General features: G+C 39.7%; 6 protein-coding genes across 9 annotated transcripts in view; 3 read left to right on the top strand and 3 right to left on the bottom strand.

Moving 5' to 3' along the window:
* The first annotated feature begins 136 nt into the window (after window positions 1–136).
* Window positions 137–4921, top strand: LOC135169093 (1-phosphatidylinositol 4,5-bisphosphate phosphodiesterase gamma-1). Of its 2 annotated transcripts, none has more exons than XM_064133812.1 (3): window positions 137–309; window positions 839–4568; window positions 4656–4921. In XM_064133812.1, exons 2-3 carry the CDS (start codon window positions 933–935, stop codon window positions 4776–4778), a joined length of 3759 nt encoding a protein of 1252 aa, XP_063989882.1. In that variant the 5' UTR covers window positions 137–309; window positions 839–932; the 3' UTR covers window positions 4779–4921. The 2 variants fall into 2 exon arrangements, with proteins under 2 accessions (XP_063989882.1, XP_063989883.1); XM_064133813.1 differs by having other exon boundaries at window positions 844–4568.
* LOC135169103 (eukaryotic translation initiation factor 2 subunit 2) lies at window positions 4913–6974 on the bottom strand. The gene is made up of 5 exons (XM_064133829.1): window positions 6817–6974; window positions 6390–6644; window positions 6007–6163; window positions 5582–5772; window positions 4913–5354 (listed from the first exon to the last, which is right to left on the bottom strand). Exons 1-5 carry the CDS (start codon window positions 6832–6834, stop codon window positions 5025–5027), a joined length of 951 nt encoding a protein of 316 aa, XP_063989899.1. The 5' UTR covers window positions 6835–6974; the 3' UTR covers window positions 4913–5024.
* A 618-nt stretch (window positions 6975–7592) lies between these two features.
* LOC135169096 (chromatin assembly factor 1 subunit B) lies at window positions 7593–10706 on the top strand. The gene is made up of 3 exons (XM_064133818.1): window positions 7593–8198; window positions 8401–9167; window positions 9420–10706. Exons 1-3 carry the CDS (start codon window positions 7875–7877, stop codon window positions 9949–9951), a joined length of 1623 nt encoding a protein of 540 aa, XP_063989888.1. The 5' UTR covers window positions 7593–7874; the 3' UTR covers window positions 9952–10706.
* On the bottom strand, window positions 10486–12417 carry LOC135169104 (peroxiredoxin-2). The gene is made up of 5 exons (XM_064133830.1): window positions 12103–12417; window positions 11339–11456; window positions 10956–11195; window positions 10712–10877; window positions 10486–10618 (listed from the first exon to the last, which is right to left on the bottom strand). The coding sequence occupies exons 1-5, from the start codon at window positions 12278–12280 to the stop codon at window positions 10568–10570; spliced, it is 753 nt and encodes a 250-aa protein (XP_063989900.1). The 5' UTR covers window positions 12281–12417; the 3' UTR covers window positions 10486–10567.
* Window positions 12418–12467: 50 nt separating this feature from the next.
* LOC135169102 (transmembrane protein 19) lies at window positions 12468–15296 on the top strand. Its single transcript, XM_064133828.1, has 6 exons — window positions 12468–12910; window positions 13562–13672; window positions 13761–14048; window positions 14148–14252; window positions 14430–14645; window positions 14741–15296. Exons 1-6 carry the CDS (start codon window positions 12757–12759, stop codon window positions 14893–14895), a joined length of 1029 nt encoding a protein of 342 aa, XP_063989898.1. The 5' UTR covers window positions 12468–12756; the 3' UTR covers window positions 14896–15296.
* A 129-nt stretch (window positions 15297–15425) lies between these two features.
* Window positions 15426–17232, bottom strand: part of LOC135169098 (calcitonin gene-related peptide type 1 receptor) — a 60832-nt gene continuing 59025 nt past the window's right edge. For 2 of the 3 annotated variants that reach the window (XM_064133820.1, XM_064133821.1), the window contains exons 12-13: window positions 17004–17087; window positions 15426–16528 (exon numbers count right to left, since the gene is read on the bottom strand). In XM_064133820.1, coding sequence (XP_063989890.1) covers window positions 16364–16528; window positions 17004–17087 — 249 coding nt within the window. In that variant the 3' untranslated portion in view covers window positions 15426–16363. Of the gene's footprint in view, window positions 16548–17003; window positions 17088–17232 lie in introns of all 3 variants that reach the window. The other variant, XM_064133822.1, reaches the window with a different exon arrangement.

A 17232-nucleotide genomic window follows, 5' to 3' on the forward strand; every position in this document is an offset into this window, starting at 1 on the left:
ATGTTCAAACCGAGCGCCGGCTTCTCACGTTCCACTCGTGGACGACAACTTCAGACTCTGAGAATCTAAAATGACGGCGTGTTGGAGAGTCTACGCCTGTGTACACATAAGTTGACTCGCGCATGCTGCGCAGGAACACAGTTCTACTCTAGTTGTGGCAACCGCAACTGCTGTTATCTAAATTTGCACCAGTTGCTGAATTGCTTCTGCATGAAAGCGCAGGCGGAAATGCTGCACAGCTGATTACATGCTCGATATATCATTAAGATATGGATAAATGGATTATTCGATCTGCTTGAGGATTTCCAGGTACAATTTTTTTGTTACGCTGAGACTCAATGATAGATTTGCTGTTGTCTGTTGTCATTTGTCGGAGAAGACAGTTAATTCATTATTGTTTTCTCATTAATGCTCGAATCATCAATGATGGCATGTGTTGCCAGTTGTAATGATGATAATGATAACGTGGTGATGACAGTTGGCCGATTGCTGTCATCTGTTGAGGTTAAGTGACAGAGTGAGATGATTTTTGACAGCTATGATTTCAAAATTCTTGAAGAGGCTTTAAAAAGTGTTTGACGTCTGCTCCACAATATTTCTAACGAACTGAAAATAGAATTGACTGTCCTGTTCAGCCCCATAAATTCCTGACTCTCATTCCTGCAAAAATAGTCGCGAAATAATGCAATTCAAAATTCATTCTGAAGCTGTATCTCATGTTGATAACAATGATTATTCGATAATTTGTTAAATTGGTAATTGTGCACCTGTTGACCTTCTGCGCCGGCTGTCAACTCCTAGACAGTTCGGCGCCAGTCATTCAATTATTTTATTGCAGAACAGCCATGAATCGCTCGATAGCACTTCACTAGAACCCAGAAGACACTTCTTAGTAACATAAAAATTATTGAGGAGATACATCCACTGAACAAATGTTGGACAAGCCGATGAAGATGAGCGGAATCATCCCCGAGATGGAGCAGATAATAAGCCAGCTGGAGCGGGGTACAGTTGTCACAAAATTCTTCCAGCGAAAGAAACCCGAGAAGAAGACTCTGATGATCCGGAGGGAGACGAGGCAGGTTGTCTGGGCGAAGAGTTCCACATACCGGCCCTTCGATGGCTCCATCGAGATCCGAGAGATAAAAGAGATTGTCGTTGGGAAGAATTCCAAAGAATTTGATAAGTGGCCAGAGGACTCGAAGAAGATTGAGAACCTAAGGTGCTTTGTCATTTATTATGGTTCTGAGTTTCGTCTGAAAACTCTCTCAGCTTCCGCCTTCAGTGAGAAAGAATGCGAGCTTTGGGTGAAGGGTCTCCGCTACCTGGTGAAAGACACGATAAACGCACCATACCCACTGCAAGTGGAGCGTTGGCTGCGGAAGGAGTTCTACTTCATGGAGAACAGCCGAGAGATGGTGACTCTCAAGGATATAAAAAGCTTCATGCCCAGGGCCTCATGCAAAATCTCCACGAACAAACTTCGTGAAATGTTCCAGCAAGTGGACACCCGTGATCGAACTGAGTTGGGTTTCGACGACTTCGTCACCCTCTACCACAAACTGATGATCGACCTGAACATCTTCTCTGATTGGGAGCTCCTGCGTCTGAAATATTCAAAAAGTGGGAACACCGTGACTCTAGCGGAATTTCAGAGCTTCCTGGCGAGCGAGCAGAATGACCCAATGGGTTCTAGTCCCTCACAGGTGTCCAAATTCATGAGAGATTACCTCCAGGATCCCCAGCGAGATGTCCAGGATCCCTACTTCACTTGTCACGAGTTCATAGACTTTCTGTACTCAAAGCAAAACGACATCTGGAACGACAAATACAACACACCGAGCCAGGATATGAGACGACCCCTGTCCCACTACTGGATAGCTTCCTCCCATAACACGTACCTCATGGGGGATCAGATCAGCAGCGAGAGCAGCTGTCAGGCCTACGTGAGAGCCCTGAGGGCAGGCTGTCGTTGCATTGAACTCGACTGCTGGGACGGCCCTGATGGAATGCCCTTCATCTTTCACGGTCATACCCTAACGACTAAAATTAAATTTTTTGACGTCATCAAGACTATCAAAGAACACGCTTTTGCAACATCAGAATATCCGGTTATAATATCGATTGAGGACAACTGCACGCTTCCTCAACAGCGGAAAATGGCTGCTACGATGCAAGAAGTCTTTGGAGAGAGTCTACTGACTCAGCCTATCGATAAAAGCGAGAGCTCGTTACCCTCGCCTCATGCCCTTCGTGGAAAAATCATTCTCAAACACAAGAAACTTCCTGAAGGGGTCGATGAATCGACATTCATAGCCAGGAACAACGAGCACCTCCCCCATGAGATGGACCTCAGGAATACTGTGAAGAATGGAATTCTTTACCTGGAGGATATAACCGAGAGAGAGTTCTACCCTCACTTCTTCATCCTCACGAAGCAGCATCTTTACTACACAGACACCTTCTCCCAGAGTCAGGAAGTGGAGGATGTTGAGGAGGACGACAATGAGGTTGACGAAAACAGAGAGACAGACGTGGCTCAGGCATCTTCCTTCAACATATCAGATGCTAAAAACATCTCCAACATAACGAGAACGAGAAGAGTAAATGGACATGCAGTTCCTAATGATGAGCTTCATTACGGGGAGAAGTGGTTTCATGGGAAGCTTGCAAGTGGCAGAGGAGAGGCTGAGGAGCTTCTGCGGAGGTATTCTCATCTAGGGGATGGAACATTTCTAGTGAGACAGTGTGTGACATTCGTGGGAGATTACTGTCTCTCCTTCTGGAGGAAGGGAAAAGTTAATCATTGCAGGATAAAGTTGAAACAGAGTATGGGACAGACGCAGTACTACCTGATAGACACCATATGCTTCGATAGTCTGTATTCATTGATAACTCATTATCGTAATCATCCACTGAGGAGTCAGGAATTCCTGATAACACTCAGAGAACCTGTGCCCCAGCCCTGTAAACACGAGGAGAAGGAGTGGTGGCATAGCCAGTGCACGAGGGGAATGGCTGAGGATGTGCTCAAGAGAATACCAACTAATGGTGCATTTTTGGTTCGCCCCAGTGAAAAGGATAGTAATAATAGTTATGCCACGTATGCTATATCGTTTAGGGCGGAAAACAAGATCAAACATTGCAGGATTAAGTTCGAGGGACGATTGTACACAGTTGGATCCATTCAATTCGAGAGTCTCGTCGAACTCGTCAGCTACTACGAACGTCATCCCTTGTACAAAAAAGTCTGGCTCTCTTACCCCATCAGTTCTGACATTATGAGCAATGTACTGAGCTCTGGGGACTCGGGTAATCCCCTCTCCCAGATCACTGATGACATTGACAGTGAAAACGATTGTGACATGCCTGGGTACATGGATCCAGCGGCATTTCTGTCGAAGATAACAGTTAAAGCTACTTACGATTACAAAGCCAGACGTGATGATGAGTTGACTCTTGTCAAACACGCGATTATCACAAATGTTCATCGACAAGATGGCGGCTGGTGGAGAGGGGATTATGGAGGAAAGAAGCAGCATTGGTTTCCGGCAAATTATGTTGAGGAAATTGATTCTATTGAGGGACTCGAGGGGTCTGAGGGCCAACATTTGGACCCCACTGAGGCCATGCTCCTGGGACACCTGCAGAAGGGGGCCCTGGACATCACTGGAGCTGTGGTGGAGATTGCGGTGGCTGACAGGCCGGAGTTGGAGTGGAGTATCAAGATTCAGAATCCTAATATGTGCTCGGTCTTTGAGGCATGTACACCGTCCAAGGACATCGCTCTGGAGTGGGTTGCTGCCATCAAAGAGACCGCACAACATGCCAATGTCAGGGAGAATCAGAATAAGGAAATTGAGAGGGCGTTGAGGATAGCCAAAGAAATGTCAAATCTCATTATCTACTGCAGATCAGTGGCTTTTGATATGGAGAGGATAAATTCCAAGAATTTTATTTTCCAGGAGATGAGTAGTTTTCCAGAGACTAAGGCTGAAAAACTCATATGCCAGCAGGAGCACCCGTTCTTCCTGAAGTATCATCAGATTCAGTTCAGCAGGGTTTATCCCAAGGGACAGAGAATTGATTCTTCGAATTACAATCCTGTGCCTTTTTGGAATGCTGGGTGTCAGATGGTGGCACTTAATTATCAGACTGGGGACAAAGCCATGCAGCTCAATCAGGCGAAATTCAGGGAGAATGGTAACTGTGGATATGTCCTGAAGCCTGAGTTCATGATGCAGGAGGGGTACTACACGTATGATAAGAGGACGGTGAGGGGGGTGGATACCATGAGGTTTCAACTGAAGATCGTCGGGGCTAGGCATCTTCATAAACATGGCAGGGGCACTGCGAGTCCTTATGTGGAGGTGGAAATCGTTGGAGCTGAGTATGACAGTGGAAATAAACTCACGACTAAAACCATTTCAGATAATGGGTTCAATCCGATGTGGAATGAGATCTGTGAGTTCGATGTTGTTAATCCAAATTTTGCGATGTTGAGGTTCCTCGTGCAGGATGAGGATGTCTTTGGGGACTGCAATTTTTTGGGGCAAGCTACATATCCGGTGAGTTAATTGAAACTCTTTCTCTGGCTTTATTTAACATTTCTGAGGATTGTGATGATTTTTTAATATCCGGAAAATTTATTTCAGGTCCAATGTCTTCGAACTGGCTACAGAAGTGTGCCATTGAAGAATCAGTACAGTGAAGACCTGGAATTAGCCACTCTACTAGTGCACATATCAATAACAAAAATTCCTTCCTCATCAAAGTGATGAAAATTGAATTTTTTAACATGAGATTTCAATTCTTTTTTTTATTGACAAAATTGTATATTGCTGATTTTATATTCATTACTGTTGATAGATCATGTGAGAGTGAAATTTATTAAAGAAAATACGAGTTTACGTTCGGATAATTTGCGTAGTAGTTTATTACCAATGATACAGATTGAGTTTGTGGAAATTGTTTTACAATGGAGGTCTTGATATTTTATTTTTAGTGTAAAATATACAAAAACTTTAAGCCGTTTTAGCACGAATAGCAGCACGTTTGCCAGTTACAGCTTGGAAACCAGATTTAATGCTAGCTACTGAACACCTTGATCCACAAGTTTCACATTGAAGGAAAAACAGCCTTGTATCTTTCTGCAATATTGTGTCGGGGGATCGACAGGTGTGACACGTTACGTATTCTTTGATGTAACGTCTCAATACATTTTCTATTTGTTTCTGCTGGAATCTTCCCTTGATTATTAATTGGCTGTTACCATCGACTGAGCCACTAGTACCCAATTCAGCGAGTAGAAAGTCTAGGAGATGTTTCGGTTGTCTATGGAGAGTCTTGCAAATCTGGTGAAAATAAATGATTTAGAATATTTCAAGCTGCTAAACGAATATTATAACTTCTACACCAACGTTTCATTGCATTCATTAAAAAAAAAATTGTACATTCTAAAACATTCCAGCCAAACTATTCAACCGAAAAGCAAAATAATATTATAAAATAATTTGCAAAAACTAGTCTGAAGCTAAAGAAATTACAGAATCTTAATCATTCATTTGCGTCGAGTAATTACCTCAGTAAAGTTGGCGAAGGACGTTTTCTTCGTGCCAATACGTACGACCTGAGGTGGACGCATGACAAATTTCTGCTTCTTACCAGCCACCATGTCAGGATTTTTTTCTCTCATAATGTTAAATACTCTCAACAGTAGTTCATCATACGTGTAGTCTCTGTCTGATCCGATCCAGAGACTAGTATCCTCCACTGAAACCAAATAAATGCGATAATTACCACAAGACCCTTCATTACAATTTTATCACTTAGGAACACTGGTCATATCTAAACATCAAGCATTATTTCTACTGTATTTCCCACCCTATCCAACTCTTACCGTATTCTGCACTTCGCTCGGGGTTAGTGCAGCATGTTAACAAATAATACGCCACGTAAATAGCTTCAAGGCAAACATACATAATTTAGTTATGAGGGGCTACATACCATTCTCCTTGTCTTCATTTTCTTTTCTCTCTTTCTCTTCGGCGACTAGTTCATCGAGATCCTTCTTTTTCTTCTTTTTCTTTTTCGATTTCGAGAAGTCCATATCGAGGTCCATGTCGTCGACTGTTATCTCTTCTGTTCTCGATTCCGCTACGTCCTAGACGTTAATAATAAATTTTTAATTAAGACTAACATTCCTAGAAGCTCATAAACATTTTTTTGGCTCATGGAATTCATAACCTCCTTCAGGAAATCGCATATTATCCCACCAACACAAAACAACATAATGAAAAATCGATATTTCCGAGATAATGACAGCATCTGACATTTACCAAATCGTGTTATAATATAAAACGAATGGATAATGTAAAAAAAAAATTTACCTCTTTCTTATTCTCAGGAAGAGCGGTCTCGAGCTCCTCTAAATTGAACGCCTTCTTTTTCTTCTTCTTCTTCTTGCCGAAGCTTTCCAAATCCAGTGGATCATCATCTTCGAACTGGGGTTGCTCTGGCTCCTGATTCTCCTTGTCTCCAGTACCCTCAGGAGCCTCATTGCCACTGCCTCCATCAGTCATCGCAGCATCCAGGTCAAAAGTCTTCTTCTTCTTCTTCTTCTTCTTGAGAGTTGGGTCGAATACCTGAAAACAATTAATTCACGCACATCCATCAGCCTTCATATCTCCAGTGGGCATAACCCCTAGACGTGGTAGAGAATGCTCGTGGTCGTGACAATTGAATTGAAGACCCATCAGCTATCCCACCCCTCCCAAACTTGTACAATCTGGAGTTAATGGGACCCAGTACACTTACGTTGTCTTCCTCGGACATCTTGATCTCCAAAGGACAATTAAAATTCGCTATTAATTAATATCGTATGCGTCAAGACACTTCGCTGGAGCCTGGAGTACCGCAGGGACATGGGAAAGCACGATGTGAATTGCATCAGACTTTTAACCTCTTCAGGGGAATCCACATGAAGCGATAATTCCGGTTAACTAGAAAAATTAGTCTCGTAGTTGAATATTTTTGGTTTTTCAATTTTTAAAGTCAGTTATATTGACACTAAACATAACTATTTAATTAATTCACCATTACAGGGATTAATTGCAATGATTACCGAATTAATCAATATAAATGAAATTTATGACAAACACTTGTGAATGCAAAATTACTTTATTTATAAAACAATTGAATATTCTCCTGAAAGTTGAGAAAAGCACTAGAACTTTTACCTGATAATTTCATAACAAAAGTCACAATTGTTTATAACTCTTGAATTATTCAAAAGTTCGTCACAATCGTTAGTTCTCTTTTCATGGCGCTGAGGTTTTGCGTTTTTCGGAGTTGGCGGTAAAAATTCAAAAGATTCAAACATTCGAAAATCAATTGTTGAAATCGAACTATAGCTAGTTGTTTAGGAAATGGTTTGTAGATAGCGAATATAAAGGTTTGCTGGTTTGAACACACCCCAATTATCGAATACAATCAAATAATAATTGTGATTACTCCCCATTTAAATTTATTATCAATGGTGGCGCCTCGTACCGCCGGGGTGAGTACTGTTTGGATTTTTGTATGTTTGGATTTTTAATTATTTATTTAAAACTCACAGAGCAACTAACGAAACATTTTAAGGTCAGTACAAAAAGGTACAAACCCAGTGGAAACGATAGAATTAGCTATTTTTGCAAAAAGTAATCACCTGTCGGGTATCTACATAGGAATCGCGACAAAGGCTTCATGTCATAATAGCGCGCGAAATAATCAGACAGGCCGGAGCAGGTTATGCTCATGTCCTCGGAAAAGTCAACGTCTTCTGCAGAGTAAAAAAACAATAATATTTAATAGCTTATAAACAGTTTTCAACAATGAAGTGCACGATTCCGGAGATCTCCTGGCACAATCGTGACCCAGTGTTGAGTATCGACATTCAGCCGTCACCTAAAAAGCCCCGGGACCCAGAAGAGGATCCCTTTTGGCGTATGGCAACCGGTGGGGCTGACACCCATGTTCTCATCTGGCACCTGAGGGTGAACCAGGTCGGGGCCGCCTCTGTATCCTGTGTGACCGATCTCGATCGTCATCAGAAGGCTGTCAATGTTGTGAGGTTCTCACCTTCAGGAGAAGTTCTGGCAACTGGAGACGATGAGTCTGCGATCATTCTGTGGAAGCAGAAGGAGGACCTCGGGATGGTGAGAAAAAAAACCATTCGATTTCTCTCATATTATTTATGACAATAAGGATTTATCAGGTTTTAGACACAACAAACATTGTTCTTTCATGTGCAGGTTTTTCATTTCGAAGAAGAGATTGTTCGTACAATTTTCATTTTGTGTAATCGAAAATGTTGTCCCTTAAAAATATTTAATTCAGTCAATTATGCTATTTTCGTAGACCCTCGAGCCTCCCCCATCCGACGATGGGAATTTCCAGAACAGAGAGCAGTGGACGGTCTGGAAGATTCTCAGAGGTCACCTCGAGGATATTTACGACATCTCCTGGTCCCCTGACTCGAGTTTCATGGTGTCAGGATCAGTGGACAACAGTGCAATCGTCTGGGATGTGCAGAAGGGTCGAAGCACGAATATTCTGCAGGATTCCAAAGGATTTGTCCAAGGGGTGTCCTGGGATCCCTTGAATCAGTTCATCACAACTTTGAGCACTGACAGGCACTGCAGACTGATCGACATCAAAACCATGAGGACTGTCCAGAGGGTCCACAAGGCAGTGATACCCACGCCCCCTGGGCATCCCCTGGAGGGCCAGACTGTTCGACTCTTCCATGACGATACCTTCAAGTCGTTCTTCAGGAGGCTGACGTTCAGCTTCGATGGGTCTCTCATCATCGCCCCCTCCGGTATCATTGAGCCTCAGGACTCAACCCAGAGGTTCTCCAATGCCACGATTGTGTTCTCCAGGCACAGCCTCAAGGAGCCCATTCTCATTCTGCCGTCGATGGACGAGAGTACAATCGCCGTCAGGTGCTGTCCAATTTATTTTCAACTAAGGGAGGACGGACCTGCTGCTGTTTTTGCCCTTCCGTACAGAATGATCTTCGCGGTGGCTACACAAAAGTCAGTATTTATTTACGATACCCAGCAGATTGCACCAGTGGCTGTCGTCTCGAATATTCATTATACGAGGCTCACGGATCTTGCTTGGTAAGATTTTTTTTATTTGAAATCATTTTTGGTGTCTGATGGTGAGAAAAACAGAAAAAAACATTTAGAAAAATGTTCGGTACATTTTTAATTTTGTTTTAATAATTAAAAATTAAGAAGTTGCAGAATTAGTCTGAATAGAAAGCGGAAAAACATAGAAAGGCCCATCAAATCCCATTGAAATTGCTCATCATTTATAATGAAAAGTGAATCAGAAATGTGCTTTCAATAACTAGAAATATTATTTTTCAGGTCTTCAGATGGAAGGTTGCTCATAGTATCATCAACAGACGGTTATTGCTCGATAATTCACTTCCAGGAAGGAGAACTAGGAAAAATCTATACAGGAGACAAAACCATCACAGCAAAGGCTCCAGTTCTCGTTGGGAAATCCACAGATGGAAAATCAACTCCAAAAGGCTCACCCACGACAAAACCCACAGAAATTCTCACAGATTTTGATGCAGACGCTATGGACATTGACATCACAGAGAAAAGATCCACCTCCCAGAAGCCAGAAGTCATGCTAATTGAGGATAACAGGAATTCATCTGTAATTGAAGAGACTGAGGACATAAAATTGGTTTTTGAAGTCAGCACGAGTGACGATCCTTCAATTGAAGAATCAGCAAAACTTGCTCCACAAAAATCTGAAGCTGAGAAAAACGTCACGAAGAAAACATCCCCTAATGTAGATGTCATCCCTGTACTGTCCGCGAAAACCCCGAGACGAGTTCAACTGATCACATTATCGAGTCCTAAACGCCCTAGAGATAATCTGTAAATATTTCCATGAATATTTTTCTATTAAAATGTATCTGATACTTTTTTATATTTGAGAGAAACTATTGTTGCCTTAAAAAAACCTCACGAATTAAAAAAAATCTCAAAGTTGATCAATTTTTATTGGGGGGCCGCATTCTCCCATTTTATTCCTCAAGTATCTCAGACTTAATTATTTCGTAGAGGTGAAATGTACTTTTTATAATGAAGGTATTAAAATACTAAGAAATTGTCGGTGAATACTTACAGAATATTTTACAGAGCTTTTTCAAAACTAACTATGAATTCAATGACAATTTTTCAAAAATCCATTTTTTATTTACGAATTTACGGAGTCAAATGATTACTCAACAGTTAAGGAAAAGCTCCAGATTATAATCGATATTAAAAAAATTAGATAACCGCAGAATTTAATTAGCTGCGATTTTTTAAGAATTGATTCAGAGATTGAACCTTTTGTCATGAAAATATGATGACACGTGATAGAAGGCCAACCTGATAATATTTTACGCTGAGGTGAGACAAAACATCATGACGTTTTTTTAAAACTTTATTTTAATGTATAAAACACAGGGATACATGTGATGTATGTAAAAATAGAAGAAAAATATCAGCACCTAGTTCCTCTTCGAGAAGAACTTCTTCTTGTCCACTGGGTTTGGAATAATCTGGAAGAACGATGTTTTGTATTTTGTCATGAGACCAGATATTGACAAACATTGAGAGAGAATAAATAAATATTAAATTTTTTTTGTACTCACTGTGTCTTGACCGGGTTTCCATCCAGCTGGACAGACTTCTCCGTGTTCATCAGTGTACTGGAAGGCTTGAACAAGTCTCAGTGTCTCGTCCACTGAGCGACCCACCGGGAGGTCATTCATCGTTATCTGGCGTAGATTTCCCTTTCCATCGATTATAAATAGAGCTCTAGAGAGAGTTATGGGAGAAAAAACAATTGTCAAAAGTGATTTTTTGTTACAATTCGTAGCAGGAGGGCCATGTTACCTCAACGTATGGCCCAGATCCTCCAGATAAACTCCATAATCTTTCGAGATTTTGTGTGTCAAATCAGAAAGCAGAGGAATCTTAATTTTATCGAGTCCTCCCTCTTTCCTCGGTGTATTCATCCACGCTAAATGAGTAAATTGAGAATCAACAGAGGCTGCGATCACCTCTGTATTCAATGTTCTAAATTCGTCAATCCGATCCGAGAAGGCTTGAATTTCCGTTGGGCATACGAATGTGCTACAGAAAAAAATCAAATGAACCAGATGAAGAAATCAAATGAATTTCAATAGTCTTACTAAATTACTCGCAAATTGGGAGCGATAAAGATAAACTGAACCAGCACATGCGCATCAACATTAACATTTTGTTAATCAACTCACAAGTCCAAAGGGTAGAAAAAAAACACAAGATATTTTCCTTTGTAATCAGTGAGTTTGATTTCCTTGAACTCGCCATTTATGACTGCTGTAGCTTCCCAGTGTGGAGCTGGCTTTCCAACTGTAAATAAATTATTTCCGGAGAAAAATATAAATAACAAATTTACAGTTGAAATTTTGATTGTACTCCACGAAATATTGGAATTGAATTTTTTTTAATTTGCAGCGTCACGTTTCAGTTTATTTATATTTCGTGTGCAAACTGCAAAATAACAACGGTTATTTTTTACAAAAATTCTTTTTATTTTGTTAAGAATAGGGTCATTCCCTTTATCGATCTCCTGTGATTGATCGTGACTGTCCAACATCAATAAGACGTTTTAAAAAAAAATGCCATTTGGCAACCGGTCAAATGATCATCAAATTTCAATAAATATTCGACAGCACTCAAGATAATTTATTTAATTACGTTCTTTGAATATCAGCCAATAAAAATGTTCCATCAGATTAAAATATTTTGTTTTTCTGATGTAAAAAAAATTGCCATGCTCCTCATCATTTGATATTTAAATTAAATAAAAAAAATTATAATAAAACATAAACAAAGGAAGAACACTTCTTTGTATTAAAAAACCCTCTACACATTTTTGAAACGTTGGAGCATTAAAAAAATGTAAAGTGCGGATTTTCATCTCCCCATTACCCTCCTAATTAATTCTTCGTAAAATTGTAATGAACATAACAGTTAAAAGTGATTAATGACTCACTGACTGCTTTAGTTGTATGTAACTGATGTCCAGCATGTTTATTACCGGCTGGATATACCGATCCCCCGGCATACGAGTAGCAGGCCTCATTCTGGACAAAGTGACTGGCAAAAGACCCAGCTTTCGGATTAATCAGGAGGCAAATAAGCCCCACAAAGAGTGACTTTATGTGACACATCGTTCAATATTCAATGATCAGCTTATCTACGAACAAAATAAGCAGACGTGTCGCTTTTTTTCAATTATTTACCCACGCACATCACGCTGATGTACACAGCCAGGATTTCTGTGGGTGTGTGAGTGCCTGGTGGTGTGTTGGCGGAGATAACAGTCGCAGTTGAACGATCGCTCTTTGGAAATGAAGTTTAACCAAAGCTTCCAAATTATCCAAAAATCGATATTTTCGAGGGATAACCCCCTCCTGGTTATTTATCTTTGTGCTCCGGATTAGGGATATTTTACAGGATTATTCCCGGACGGATTATTCCCCCCAAACATAACCTTGAAATATGTTTTTTACGGATAAATCCTTGTTGAGTCATTCGTGAGATCGAGGGTTAATTCGTTAAAGGTGTTGGAGACATCATATAACGGTTTTGGAGCAGTCAGTAGACAACTGGTGTCTAGGAGACACTGAGTAAATTACTTTAAAAAATGGCATCACATGATGAACCCAACAGTAAACAGTCTCATGTGCTACTGCCGGTGCTCCTGAGTGCTTTTGCACTTCCTATTTCTATGCTATTTTGGATTGGCAATGTCGTTTTTTCGATTTTCACACCTGAAGTTGATCATCATTTGAGTGAAAGTACGTAGAAATTTTTTCATGAAACGATTTTTGGTGAAATGGGTCAAAGTTCAGCAGTAAAGTGGTAGAAATGAGAAGCTGGTGCATTTCTGAATTGAGTTTTTGAGAAATATCTCCGAATCTAAGAGAGCTAGTGGATTTTTTGGTATGATGTTTGTTGTTGTACTCGATTTGCTCCACAAAAACGGTTATAATACAAATTTTGACATCTCTGCTAGATCTCAAGATATTTGTCAAAAACTAAAGCACTTCGCTGCTTAACTCATGTCCGGAATCTTCTCCATAGGATAAATTAATGAGGAGAATCGGATGATTTTTATAAAAAATAATAACGTTGACTAAAATCGATATTTTTCGATTATCAATCAAGCCTCCTTATCTATCCATCGAACAGTCCGTCGGAATTTATCGATAAATTCCTGATGCCCTGCTGGATTCCAGCTGGCACTAGCAGAAATTGTTTTCTGGGTCGTGACTCATGAGGAATCAAGCTCATAAGAAAATATTATAGTTCTTATACTTTAAAAAATATGGCTTAAATATCATATACAGATATTATTCTATATCTAGAATAATGGGAATATTTTTTTAATTATATTCTAATGAGACGAAAAACGTTATAATTTTCTTAAATAGAATGATATTTTACAGACCATCCAGTGATATCGCCCTGGCGATGGCTCCTTGCGACGGTCTTCCCAATAGTCTTCACTATTTGGGGATTGAAGAGACGAAGCCTCGATCTCACTGGCGCACCATTGGGTATTTACGAAATTTTATCGAACGTTTGATCACACGAAAAAAATTGGTTCAATAATATTCTATTTTTCATTCGTCAATACCCCCTCAGGTATCCTCATGGGTTTCATCCTGACCCTTACCAGCTACGCCCACCTGGCATGCCTCATGAGTTTCTTCGTGTCCTCGTCTCTGGCCACAAAATTCCGGGCGAAAAAGAAACGAAGCATCGAGGGTGATTACAAGGAAGGGGGCCAACGAAATTGGATTCAGGTGCTTTGCAATGGGGGCATGGGCTCCCAGCTCGCCCTGCTGTACTTGCTCGACGTTGGGTGTGGGGAGAGGCCCATTGACTTCGACAAGGATTACAGGAGCTCCTGGTTGTCAATAGGAATTCTAGGTCAATAATTATAGGCCATTCATTCATATAATTCACCAGGTTATTGGAATTTGATTTATTAATTGATGGAAGTAATTTAATCGGTGAAAATGTGTGCAGGAGCTTTTGCCTGCTGCAATGGGGATACCTGGGCCTCGGAGTTTGGGACAGCTATGGGAAAATCGGACCCTTTCTTGATAACTTCGAGGAAGAGAGTTCCCAGAGGTAATTTAAGGGGGAATTTATGAAAAGATTTAAAAAATCTTCGCAGCCGAATTTAATTGATTCAATTGATCAATGATTTTAGTTATTGATATTCATGAATATTTTCGTTGAGCATCCGTAGTTGCCTGCAATCTCTGCAATTGTGCATAATTTCAATCAATGTATATTTATTTATAGGAACAAATGGAGGTGTGTCATGGGCAGGTCTCGTCATGTCATTGCTGGGTGGTTTATTAGTAGGACTGTTCCATTATTTAACTGTTCTGTATACGGTAGACGTTGCAGTGCTTGAACATGCCGCGTCCCAGTGGCCCATCATAATAGTGGGAGGGGCTGGGGGATTCTTCGGAAGCCTTTTCGATTCTCTCCTAGGTGCCACTTGCCAGTACTCAGGTAACTACGGTTAATTATTCATTACTCTTCCATTATTTATATAATCCAGGAGTCGTTAGCGATGCAATTTGGTTCTCATCTATTTTTACATTTAGGGATCAATGAGGAGGGAAAAATAGTGGAGCATCCGGGACGAGGAGTCAAGCACATTTGTGGAAGACAAATTCTCGATAATCACAGCGTTAATCTTCTATCTAGCATTGCAATTGCGTTAACATTCCCAAGACTTGCTAATTACTTGTGGCCGTAATAGAAGTGGAGAGTCAAATACTCGTAATATGTTGTGCATGAATATTTATTATGGACTTCTGTGCTTTACGTTTTTTTTTTCGATCGCACTGAGATCCTCAGATCTTGTTTGGAGAATTTTTTTTATATTGAATCAATTGAAGATTGATTAGTGTTAATGAATGAATATATTTTTATAAGACGTTGATATGACAGACGTTTCGATTTGTTAGAGAAAAAAAATGTTTAGAGATAATTTCACGTGAAATTTGAAGGAAGAATATTCAAAGTGTTGAATAAAAATGTTAGCCCTAATTCCCTGGCTTTTATCACTTTGTATTTCATGGAAAAATCAATAAAAGCTCTGAATTTCGACTGAATTGATTTTTCAGCTGATTAAAAATTCAGGTAAATTAAAATTTCTCTGAGAATTCTACTTTTTCCCCCACTGTTCCTCAATTTTTCTGGAAATTCAACGAGAAGTTCATTTTGGTCTTCAAGTCAACACCTCAATTTGAAGATTTTTAACGAAATTAGAAAATCGTAGTTCAGTTTCCACAGACAAATATGAATTTTATTCAGTTCTACAATTTTTCATACACGTCGAATAAATTTTCTCCATAAATTCTTCAATTAGACTAATAATCAACAATCATGAACTCTTATACATTCTTAGTCTAGTGATAAATTACTTTCCATCTCGTATGTTAATAAGTATTTAAAATAATTTGTTTTCTCTCTTGTAAGTACACATTGCTTCTGAAAAATATAAACTAGGCATTTTAAATTATCGGACGATCAATTTACACTCACAATTCAATCGTTATATTACATCACGTATAAAAATTATTCCAGAAAACTTATTTGTTAAAATGAGTACAGCATTTATCCATGCGCTGTGATAATTCATTAGGAATCCAATTATTATACAATATCATCGATGATACCAATGCACAAATTTACAATGAAATGCATTTCAAACGAAACGGTAAATCAAATAGTCTCAGCGCGTTTTTCAAATTGAGCAAACAATTACATTAAAAAAATATTCAATACGAGATAAAAAAATTCTTGCGCATCTCGGTTATTCAAATCAATCGTTAAGAATCCAACTAGTGGCAAATACTTGTTGTTAATTCGTTGTTACCGCTCATAAAATAACACAATTATCGGAAGTAATTGAGAGTATGTGGAAAATGTTTTCGATGTAATCTCATTTTACAGAATTTATAATGCAAACGATGAATGAGGGATAAATTATCGGTTGACTTACACGTTTTATCATTGATTGACAATTCAATACGAGATTGGTGAAACAGGATTTATTTCTGAGAAATATCATCAAGAATTAAATAAAAAACCGATTTTGGTAATTTTTTTCAAATTCTGAACTTTTCTTAGAAAAAAATGTCATTTTCATTCGTAATATTTTTTCTCCTGTTTCACCCTTCCGCCCTTAAACAGCTAGTGGTCCATGAAGGCGAACCCCATCAACACTGAGTCTGATACTGTTTGATGATGAGTAGAGGTACATCATTATCTCCCTGCGTTCCTTCATTATTAGCGATTATGTCACGTTTCTCGTTCTCCTGTTCCTTTTCTGGCGTTGTAATATCCTTTTGATAGTCACACCTTCTCCTCTCCCGCCATCGGACCTGCGGTCGAGCGTACAAACTGAAACAGTCAACATCCCACAATGGACTTGACTCGGACTCCGCCATTGGTACGATACGGATCTCATAAAATATGAATTAGTGCATTTGAGGGAGAACGTACTGCAGTTATTCAAGCATTTTCTTGATAATCCTGATGAATTCATTTGAATGTAAATCGAAATACCGCATGATTGGGTGAGTTGAATTAATTACCACTGTGCGTTATCCGTATCGCACCATTGACCGATCAACGTAGGTATCGATTTTAAATATACAGTGGGTGCCAGGGTAGCAAGCGAAATTTCTTTTTATTATTCATGATTTTGGTAATTCATTGAATTTCATGGTGTGCAGCAGAAAATTCACAGTGTTAGTGTTGTTTAGTTTACTGATGGTGGGGAATATTGAGGATGGGGTGAGGACTGGGGCAATTACGACGACACTAGGCATAATGCGATAGCTTTGAATTTCCTACCGAAACTGTCGTAGCTGTGCATGAGTTGGCGCGTTTTCTCATGAATGCTGAACCCTCCCATTTGCGTTTAAACTGGGCGATCACCTGGAACAGATCCCAATCCAATTATCATAAATCGTAATTGATTGAAGTCAGCAAGACGGGAAGGACAAACAAATTGAAATTCTTGGAGAGTCGATGCACAACGAAGATTGAATCTCCGATAAAATTGGGGCAGAATTGATGACGA

The sequence above is a fragment of the Diachasmimorpha longicaudata genome, chromosome 14, assembly GCF_034640455.1.
Source record: "Diachasmimorpha longicaudata isolate KC_UGA_2023 chromosome 14, iyDiaLong2, whole genome shotgun sequence".
NCBI classification, from domain to species: Eukaryota; Metazoa; Arthropoda; class Insecta; order Hymenoptera; family Braconidae; genus Diachasmimorpha; species Diachasmimorpha longicaudata.